We start from the raw sequence: 11,581 nt of genomic DNA on the forward strand, positions 1-11,581 counted from the left end.
CAAGAATAGTTCTCTTGTAAATAGAATCACTTAAGATGAAATACTCTGAGCATAACTTTTTTCTGTACTATACAAATGCTAAATGTGTGACACCAAATATATATCTGTTTTGTTAACTACAAAAAAAAGTATAATCACAGCTAGGCAGTCTAGCTGTGTACAGTATGAATATGCTTTTTTTTTTTTTTTTTTTTTCCAGTTAAGCTTGACTCAAACAGTAATAAATTTTTTTTACAGGGGGATTGTTGGATATGCATGGAACTGATGGACACATCCTTGGATAAGTTTTACAAATTTATATATGAACGAATGCATGAGAGACTACCAGAAAACATGCTTGGCAAGATAACAGTTGCAGTAAGTACCTTGTAATAAGAGTGTCTATCCATCAAGGGCTATGTATGTCATGATGATCAGTGGTCATCACAATAGTACACCTGGGGCTGCTCACCTGTATGATCACACTTACTACTACACTATATAAAATAAGATTATATTGTACCTGTAATAATGTTGAGTTAACATACTCTTAGAATTTTTTTAATGTACAGTATAATTCTTTTGTAAATTGTGATTTTGTACAGGCAGAGAGATAATATGCAAGTTTGAAGTGAAATTGTATAGTGTGCACAACATCTCTTTTTCATATAATGTGCATATAGAAAATTGCAAGTATAAATCTTTCTGTACACTAGAATTAATCTGGTATATAATGATCACATTAATTTACAATTGTAACTGTTATTGTTGTTTTATTTTCAGACACTAACAGCTCTGAACTACTTGAAGGAAAAATTGAAAATCATACATAGAGATGTAAAACCTTCAAATATTTTACTGGACAAGCGTGGCAACATAAAATTATGTGATTTTGGCATATCTGGTCAACTTGTTGATTCCATTGCCAAAACAAGGGATGCTGGATGCAGGCCATACATGGCGGTAAGTAAAAGATCCCCCGGATAGATCGTGCTGAAGTTCATTGTATACACCAGCTACCAGTGAATATAAAACAAAGTTTTTTTTTTTTTTTTAATAAACTGGCTGTATCCCACCAAGGCGGGGTTAATAAACTGGCTGTATCCCACCAAGGCAGGGTAGCCCCAAAAGAAAAACGAAAGTTTCTCTTTTTAAATTTAGTAATTTATACAAGAGAAGGGGTTACTAGCCCCTTGCCCCCAGCATTTTAGTCGCCTCTTACAACACTGATGGCTTACAGAGGAAGAATTCTGTTCCACTTCCCCATGGAGATAAGAGGAAATAAACAAGAACAAGAACTAGAAAGAAAATAGAAAACCCAGAGGGGTGTGTATATATATGCTTGTACATATATGTGTAGTGTGGCCTAGGTGTAAGTAGAAGTAGCAAGACATACCTGAAATCTTGCATGTTTATGAGACAGAAAAAGGACACCAGCAATTACAATTACAGGCTTCCGTTTTACACTCACTTGGCAGGACGGTAGTACCTCCCTGAGCGGTTGCTGTCTACAAAAACATAAAGTATACACATAAAAATATTTACATATTAGATTTTAACAGAAAAGAGTGACAGCTTTGAGTATCAGTTGGGAAATACTCTCTAATACAGTATGAAGTACAGTGGAACCTCTACTTACAAGTGCATCCACGTGTGAGTTTTTCCAGATACGAGCAGTCGCTCACTCGATTTTTTACTTCCAGACATGAGCGAAATTTCTAGATGCAAGCGGGCCTCAAGGGAGGTTCCTTGATGCTGGTGAGTGGCTCTTGCTCTTGATCTAGGGAATTGAATCTCAGTTGTTTGTTGTACTATCTTACTGAAACTTGGGCAATGCATTATGGAAAGATGCTTCTTAACCCTTTACCAGGCCTGGGAAAGGGTAATCACCCCTTTACCAAGAGTGGAAAAGGGTGATCACCCCTCTCCAGGCCTGGTTTAATGTACACCAAAAATGGAAGAAATCAGACCATAAATAACGGAGTTTACTTCTCAGCCATTAGCCTCCAGTTAGCGGTATACATGTATTTTTGTATGGTTTTTATGGTCGTATTCTCATTTTCTTTTTTTTTTGTCTCATTTGATAGAATGGAAGATATACTGCAGAAATAAGATATGATTTTGATTGGTTTCACGACAAAAGGTACCTTAAAATTGAGCTCAAAGTAGCAGAAATGTTCAGTTCTTTGGCAATGCTCTAGAGTAAACAAATAATGTCACTGTCTAATACCTGTCCGATTGGCACTGCCCCTCAACCTTCACATATTGGAAAGCTCTTCAACACGCTAGCAACAGTAGGAGCAGACATCATGAGGTAGCAGTGGCAGACAACATGAAGCAGCAGTTGCAGACAACATGAAGCAGCAGTTGCAGACAACATGAAGCAGCAGTGGCAGACATCATGAAGCAGCAGTGGCAGACATCATGAAGCAGCAGTGACAGACATCATGAAGCAGCAGTGACAAACATCATGAAGCAGCAGTGGCAGACATCATGAAGCAGCAGTGGCAGACAACATGAAACCAGTGGCAGACAACATGAAGCAGCAGTGGCAGACAACATGAAACCAGTGGCAGACATCATGAAGCAGCAGTGGCAGACAACATGAAACCAGTGGCAGACAACATGAAGCAGCAGTGGCAAACATCATGAGGTAGCAGTGGCAGACAACATGAAGCAGCAGTTGCAGACAACATGAAGCAGCAATGGCAGACATGAAGCAGTGGTGGCAGACATCATGAAGCAGCAGTGGCAGACATCATGAGGTAGCAGTTGTAGACATCATGAAGCAGCAGTTGTAGACATCATGAAGCAGCAGTGGCAGACAACATGAAGCAGCAGTGGCAGACAACATGAAGCAGCAGTGGCAGACATCATGAAGCAGTAGTGGCAGACCTTGTACCTTGAAAACAACCTTGTTGTACCCTGGTAGCAACCTTGTTGTACCCTATACTATAAGTTAGTTTCTGAATGCCATCACAAGATGGCAGTATGTATCATAACGCTTGGTCCACTCCACCTGCGGTGGAGGGAATTCTTGTGTTTTCCTTACGTTTTGTGCAGTTATTTCTTGTTTCTAACCATGGGTCCTAAGAAAGCAAGTGCAAAGAACAGTGCTGAGAAGAAAAAGAGGATGATTTCCATGGAATTAAAGCAGGAAATCATAGATAAACAAACTAGGTGGAGGGTTAAGGACTTGGCCAGGCAGTACCAGCATACCACTTCTATGATATATACAATACTAAAGCAGGAGTCAGTGACAAAGTGTAGCAGTAAGAGTGTAGCAATTAAGTGTAGCAGTAAGAGTGCAGCAATTAAGTGTAGCACTAAGAGTGTAGCAATTATAAGTCACTCTGTCTGACTTTTTTGGGTTATCCTAGGTTCTCTACACATGTAGTCAGGAGCAGGAATGTCTGCTGTGGTGGCCCTATAAACCCCAACAACAACAATGGCCCTTCACCACCAATAGCCACTTATGTAATGACAGGTACTTTATTCATTCTTGTGTATATATCATGCTTCTATGTTATTAATAATGTTTATTATGTCAAATTAGATGAATTGTGATAGATAAATAAGCTGTAGAGTTGATATTAGGGAAATATTGAAGTATTTTGTCGCGCCTGGAATTACATTGGAACGCATTAATTCAGTTTCAGTTAATTTAACTGAGGAAATTTGACTCTGCAAACGAGCAGATCCAGGTGCGAGCAAGGTCATGGAACGGATTAAACTCGTAAGTAGAGGTTCCACAAATCCAGGTGTGAGCAAGGTCATGGAACGGATTAAACTTGTAAGTAGAGGTTCTACAAATCCAGGTGCGAGCAAGGTCATGGAACGGATTAAACTTGTAAGTAGGGGTTCCACTCTATTTCAACTACCTTTCATTCAGAATTTTGTATAATTGAGAGAGAGCCTAAGCAAGGATTAGTCCATATGTAAGAGACATGACCTTAGTGCTAGGTGGGGCTTAAAGTTTAACTGTCTTATTAGTCATAAATTTTTTTCCTAGTTTCTAATTGCGTGAAAACTGGTAGAAGATTTGGAAGGTACAAGGCCAATAAGCAGAGCAGTATGAAGACACTAATAGCAGAACCAGCCCATATTAGAAGCTTCACTTAAAGGCATGCTTTTTTTCATGACTTAAAGAAGCTCAGCTTTGAGTGAGCTATTATTGAACCAAGATTTGCTCTGCTATAAGTGAATTGCTGTAGCTAGCATGAACATGTGTTAGTAACTGCATTTCTAAGTTCATCTAAATGTTATACTCCTGCAGCCTGAACGAATTGATCCTGCAAGAGCTCGTGGCTATGATGTACGGTCTGATGTTTGGTCACTGGGCATCACTCTTATGGAGCTTGCCACAGGAAGCTTTCCATATCCTAAGTGGAACTCTGTGTTTGAGCAGCTGACACAAGTGGTGCAGGGAGAACCGCCTCGCCTCTCTCCAAATGAAAATGGAAACACTTTTTCTGAGGAATTTGTGTGTTTTGTTAACACGTGGTGAGTATCATTGGTGAAATTCCTTGCCATTTCATATCTCAATAATCTATATTTAACCCTTTGACTGTCACAAGCCCATTTCTGAAACTGTCATTCTGTCACAAAATTTTTGGAAAAAAAAAAATTATTTTTTCTTATGAAATGATAGAGAATCTTTTCCCAATGGTAATGACACCAAAAGTACGAAATTTGATCGAAAACGTACAGAATTATGCTCCCGTGAAGTTAGCGATCTCGGCGATATATACGCATCGGTGATTTCGCAGACTTTGAACCCTATTTTTGGCCAATTCCATTGTTCCAGTCGACCAAACTCATAGGTATTTCTTTAGAACTCCATTTTTTCTATCAACTGAGTACAAGAAACTGCCCATTTACCAATTTCAACTACCCAATAAAGTGGTCAGAAATTGGCATTTTGGCCAATTTCATGCAAATTAAAAAAGATGCCAATTTCAAAATAGGTTCCAGAATAAACAATGCAGACATTCTTGGCACTAAAAAATCATATCCTCTGTTCATTAGTCACTTCTCCAGGCCCTTCTTATATTACTCTTGCTTTCTATGTTGATTTTTAATTCACACAAAAAATAGAAAATTTACTGTTATGCAGACTGCTGCATTATTGTAAAAATGGTATAAATAATATCAGTACACTAGTGAAAGAATATAGATTCCCCAATTGACATGTATTGAATGTGTGGTGTGATTTGCTTACTCTTAAGCGTTGGTAAAAATCAAACATTTCCGCAACTTTGAGCTCAATTTCAAGGCCGATTTCATCGTGAAACTAACCAAAATCATCTCTATTTCTGTAATATGTTTTCCATTTTATCAAATGAGACCAAGAAAATGAGAATACAACCATAAATACTATACGAAAATACACCTCAAATTTGGCATTTTAATCCAAAACACGGTCAGAGTTTTTTTTTTCTCATTATGCAGTGCGTACTGCAGGATTTTTTTTACACAGTGCACACTGACCACACAGACCCATTCTCTCACATATGGGCCTACCAGCTTTCTCCTCCTTGATTTGAAGCCGCTAGAATTATTGAGTATATATAGTACGTCCGAAACACTGGCTCGTAAGACGTATATATACGGCCGAAACAGTCAAAGGGTTAAAAAACTTTCCAAATTAGGTTCTTACCAGCTGTCTCATGAATATTCCAAATCTTCCCCTGGGCTAACATTTAACTGCAGTAGAACTTCACAAGACTAGTATTTACAATGTCATCTCAAAAGTGTAGCCAAATATCTACCGAGTGAAAAAAACAATTAAAACTGGAGATTAAGGAATTCATCGACAAATTAAAGAAATTCAGATAAGTTACTGCTTTCTATTCCCTTGTATTTTAAAGTTAATTTCCAAAGGAAGAAATTTCTTTCTTTCTTTCAACACACCGGCCGTATCCCACCGAGGCGGGGTGGCCCAAAAGGAAAAACAAAAGTTTCTCCTTTCACATTTAGTAATATATACAGGAGAAGAGGTTACTAGCCCCTTGCTCCCGGCATTTTAGTCGCCTCTTACAACACGCATGGCTTACGGAGGAAGAATTCTGTTCCACTTCCCCATGGAGATAAGAGGAAATAAACAAGAATAAGAACTAGAAAGAAAATAGAAGAAAACCCAGAGGGGTGTGTATATATGTGCTTGTACATGTATGTGTAGTGTGACCTAAGTGTAAGTAGAAGTAGCAAGACGTACCTGAAATCTTGCATGTTCATGAGACAGAAAAAAGGACACCAGCAATCCTACCATCATGTAAAACAATTACAGGCTTTCGTTTTACACTCACTTGGCAGGACAGGAAGAAATTTGTGCATAATAAACAATTTGAAATGCTTTGAATTATACATTATACAGTGTTGTAGATTATCCAGTTCATAAAGTAAACAACTAGATTTGTACATGAGAGATTTGATCATTATATCATCATAGAGCACAAATTATTTTGTGTTTGGTTTTAATTAGTAGTATGGACAGCCATGTTCATATGTTCATACCCCAGATAATAAGTGAAAATTATCAGTGGGTGCAAAAGAGCAGTTTTTTACATTATCGAATGTATTCAAAACACCTACTAACATGTTTACACTATCACATATTAAGTGTTTAATACAGTTAGGCATAAAAAAACAGATAAAAGAGTAAAATAAATATACAGTATGTGCAATATACTTTAAAATAATATACTTTAAAATACGATGCTGTTCGTCCTTTCCCTACGTAACTGTTGTAAAAAATGGCGATAGTGGCAGAAATGCGATAAAGGCACCGAACATAATGAACAGTGGCTCAGTTGGAATGTGGAACTTCGAAAAGTGGGAGCTGTATACATAGGGCCCTCCTGTACATATTACTTACAACTTATGTGATTTAAATTGAAATTTTTGTGATATACATATATATCTTTTACTTTTTTATGGATATCTGCTCTTGGTGATTCATTTGATCCAACTATCTTTTTTTTTTTTTTTTTCTGCACCAGCCTCATCAAGGATGAAAGCTCTCGCCCTAAGTACAAGCAGCTTCTTGAGCATGACTTTGTTATACGCTCTAGAGCTGATCCTATGGATGTAGCAGAGTTTGTATGTGGCATACTGGACAAAATGGCCAATAATGGACGAGTTATGTACACATACGATTCGTACAATTGCTGATGAAGCTCTCAGCATAGCACCTTCCTCGGCAGTTTTGACTGGTGAGTCTTGAAGTTTGGTAACTAGATTATACACTTTACAAAGTTGCATGTCTAGTTAATTGCTCAGTATCTCTTCTAGAGCAAATGTTCTTTTTTGTTTCTGATTTTTTTGAACACACTGGGTGTTTCCCACCGAGGTAGGCTTACACAAAAAATAAAAGCTCCTTTCACCATTATTCACTCCATGACTATCTTGCCACATGCACACTTACATTACAGCTCAGATGACCCTCTTAACTTCAATATCCCCACCTGTCCTTCAGAGTACAGGCACTGTACTTCCCACCTCCAGGACTTAAGTTAGGCTTTATCTAAGTATTATTCAAATATATACTTCAGTGTAAACACTTGGTTTACACATCCCCTACCCTTCCTAAAATTTCTTTGTTCATCTGTGATCCTGCTCTCTGTCTTACCCTTAATTCTTTAAACAATAATTCTGTCTTACACTTTCCTTGTTATACTTTTTTTTTTTTCAACAAATCAGCCGTATCCCACCAAGGCAGGGTGGCTCAATAAGAAAAACGAAAGTTTCTCATTTCAAATTTAGTAATTTATAGAAGAGAAGGGGTTACTAGCCCCTTGCCCCCGGCATTTTAGTCGCCTCTGACAACACGCATGGCTTATGGAGGAAGAATTCTGTTCCACTTCCCCATGGAAATAAGAGAAAATTAACAAGAACAAGAACTAGAAAGAAAATAGCAGAAAACCCAAAGGGGTGTGTATATATATGCTTGTATATGTATGTGTAGTGTGACCTAAGTGTAAGTAGAAGTAGCAGGACGTACCTGAAATCTTGCATGTTTATGAGACAGAAAAAAGACACCAGCAATCCTACCATCATGTAAAATAATTACAGGTTTCCGTTTTACATTCACTTGGCAGGACGGTAGTACCTCCCTGGGTGGCTACCATCCTGCCAAGTGAATGTAAAACGGAAACCTGTAATTGTTTTACATGATGGTAGGACTGCTGGTGTCTTTTTTCTGTCTCATAAACATGCAAGATTTCAAGTACATCTTGCTACTTCTACTTACACTTAGGTCACACTACACATTTTTTTTTTTTAACAAGTTGGTCGTCTCCCACCAAGGCAGGGTGACACAAAAAGAAAGAAAATCCCCAAAAAGAAAATACAGTGGACCCCCGGTTAATGATATTTTTTCATTCCAGAAGTATGTTCAGGTGCCAGTACTGACCGAATTTGTTCCCATAAGGAATATTGTGAAGTAGATTAGTCCATTTCAGACCCCCAAACATGCACGTACAAACGCACTTACATAATTGGTCGCATTGGGAGGTGATCGTTAAGCAGGGGTCCACTGTACTTTCATCATCATTCAACACTTTAACCCACTCACACATAATCACTGTTTTTGCAGAGGTGCTCAGAATACAAGTTTAGAAGCATATACATATAAAGATACACAACATTTACCTCCAAACTGCCAATATCCTGAACCCCTCCTTTAAAGTGCAGGCATTGTACTTCTCATTTCCAGGACTCGAGTCTGGCTATATAAAAATAACCAGTTTCCTTGAATCCCTTCACTAAATATTACCCTGCTCACACTCCAACAGCTCGTCAGGTCCCAAATACCATTCGTCTCCATTCACTCCTATCTAACACGCTCACGTATGCTTGCTAGAAGTCCAAGCCCCTTGCCCACAAAACCTCCTTTACCCCCTCCCTCCAACCTTTTCGAGGACGACCCCTACCTCGCCTTCCTTCTCCTACAAATTTATACACTCTCCATGTCATTCTACTTTGATCCATTCTATCTAAATGACCAAACCACCTCTACAACCCCTCTTCAGCCCTCTGACTAATACTTTTATTAACTCCACACTTTCTCCTAATTTCCACACTCCGAATTTTCTGCATAATATTTACACCACACATTGCCCTTAGACAGGACATCTCTATTGCCTCCAACCATCTCCTCGCTGCAGCATTTACAACCCAAGCTTCACACTCATATAAGAGTGTTGGTACCATTATACTTTCATGCATTCCCTTCTTTGCCTCCATAGATAACGTTTTTTGTCTCCACGTATACCTCAATGCACCACTCACCTTTTTTTCTTCATCATTTCTGTGATTAACCTGAACTCCCAAATATCTGAAAACATTCACTTCTTCCATACTCCTCTCCAATTTTATATTCAATTTTTCTTTATCTAAATCATTTGATACCCTCATCACCTTACTCTTTTCTATGTTCACTTTCAACTTTCTACCTTTACACACACTCCCAAACTCATCCACTAACCTTTGCAATTTTTTTTTAGAATCTCCCATAAGCACAGTATCATCAACAAAAAGTAACTGTGTCAATTCCCATTTTGTATTTGATTCCCCATAATTTAATCCCACCCCTCTCCCGAACACCCTAGCATTTACTTCATTTACAAACCCATCTATAAATGTGTTAAACAACCATGGTGACATTACACATCCCTGTCTAAGACCTACTTTTACTGGGAAGTAGTCTCCCTCTCTTCTACACACCCTAATCTGAGTCTCGCTATCCTCATAAAAACTCTTTACAGGAGTTAGTAACTTACCACCTATTCCATATACTTGCAATATCTGCCAAAATTAGTTAACCTTGCCAGGAGTCGAACCTGGTATCTTCTGGGGGTTTTTCTATTTTCTTACTAGTTCTCGTTCTTGTTTATTTCCTCTTATCTCCATAGGGAAGAGGAACAGAATTCTTTCTCCGTAAGCCATGCGTGTTGTAAGAGGCGACTAAAATGCCGGGAGCAAGGGGCTAGTAACCCCTTCTCTTGTATAAATTACTAAATTTAAAAAGAGAAACTTTTGTTTTTCTTTTTTTGTTTTGGACCACCCTGCCTTGGTGGGATACTGCCGGTTTGTTGAAAGAAGAATTCTTACTCTCTCTTTTATCCCTATTTCCTTTATACAGAGGAACTGTGTGTGCTCTCTGCCAGTCCCTAAGTACCTTCCCACTATTCATACATTTACTAAACAAAAGCACCAATCACTTCAAAGCTATATTGCTATCTGCTTTTAAGATTTCAGTCTTGATCCCATCAATCCCAGTTGCTTGACCCTATTTCATTCTACCCACAGCCTCACACACCTCTCCTTCACACTTATTCAGCTTTCCCTCACTCTTAGCTGTTATACCTTTCTGTCAATGCGTGAAATCATCAGATTTTACCAAGTCCTTGAAATATTCCATCCATCTTCCCAATGCCTCCACCTCCCCATTTAATAACTCCCCTCTTTTGTTTTTTAACTGTTAAATCCATTTGTTCTATGGGCTTTCTCAGTTTGCTAATTCCACATCAAAACTTTTCTTATTTTCAGCAATATTTGTTGCCAAAAACCTCACTGACTCACTCTCATCTGCTCTCCTTTTAGACTCTCTTACCACTCCCTTAACCTTTCTTTTACTTACCATATACAGTAGGGCCCCGCTTTTCGGCGTTTTGCCTTACGGCGTTCCGCTAATACGACGTTCTCAAATTATGACCAAAACTTTCTAATACGGCGCGTGCCACCTGGTTTGTTTACATTCTCCATGAGCACATCTCTCTATTATGTAATAATAATCACTGTTGGGCACATTAAGTGTCTAATTTTACATCAGTATAGACATTTTCATTAATCCATCTATGATATTTTCTTCAAAATTATATAAGAAACATGTTACATAGCATCTAAACATGCTGTTTATATGCTATGAAGGTGTGGTTGCCAGGTGGAGGGAAAACATTATGTAATAGTACTAATAATAATCACTCTTGGGCACATTAAATGTCTTATTTTACGTTAATATAGACATTTTCATTAATCCATCTATTATATTTTCTTCAAAATTATATAAGAAACATGTTACATAACATGTAAACATTTTGTTTATATACTAAGGAGGTGTGGTAACCAGGCGGAGGGAAAAAATTGAGTCACTCTCGTTAATACATAACACTTTAGTTCACAATTCTTGGCATGAATTATTCATTACTTCTCCATTTGTTTGTGATGGCATCTAAAGGTAGTAACGATTAAACTCGGTAGGAGTAGGTATGTAGGTAGGAGTAGGTATGTAGCCCAGGCAGACTACATACCTACATTATTATTATAATTGATAATTATACGTATGTGTACCTGTACCTAAGTAAACTTACACATTGTGCTGGCATGCAGGTACACATTAAAATCACTAAGAGTATCTTATTAGTCTTGAAGATGCCATATTAATAATGATAATAATAATAACACAATAATAATCACTAAGGAGCATTAAATATCGTATAAAACATTAATATAGGCATTTTGCTTAATCCATCTAAATACACCCCACAGTAGAATAAATTAACATAAATATGATATGAGATGTGGTAGCCAGGTGACTTGT

General features: G+C 37.9%; 1 protein-coding gene across 7 annotated transcripts in view; it reads left to right on the top strand.

The window, feature by feature from the left end:
• Window positions 1-11,581, top strand: part of Mkk4 (MAP kinase kinase 4) — an 81,021-nt gene that overhangs the window by 46,422 nt on the left and 23,018 nt on the right. For all 7 annotated transcript variants that reach the window (XR_011393134.1, XM_053789348.2, XM_053789350.2 and 4 more), the window contains 4 exons: window positions 238-357; window positions 763-942; window positions 4,256-4,482; window positions 6,981-7,193. Coding sequence is in view for 6 of the 7 variants with exons in the window: in XM_053789348.2 (XP_053645323.2) it covers window positions 238-357; window positions 763-942; window positions 4,256-4,482; window positions 6,981-7,152 (699 nt within the window). In the remaining variant the exon portion in view is untranslated. The remainder of the gene's footprint in view (window positions 1-237; window positions 358-762; window positions 943-4,255; window positions 4,483-6,980; window positions 7,194-11,581) is intronic.

This window comes from Cherax quadricarinatus, chromosome 44, assembly GCF_038502225.1.
Source record: "Cherax quadricarinatus isolate ZL_2023a chromosome 44, ASM3850222v1, whole genome shotgun sequence".
Lineage (NCBI taxonomy): Eukaryota > Metazoa > Arthropoda > Malacostraca > Decapoda > Parastacidae > Cherax > Cherax quadricarinatus.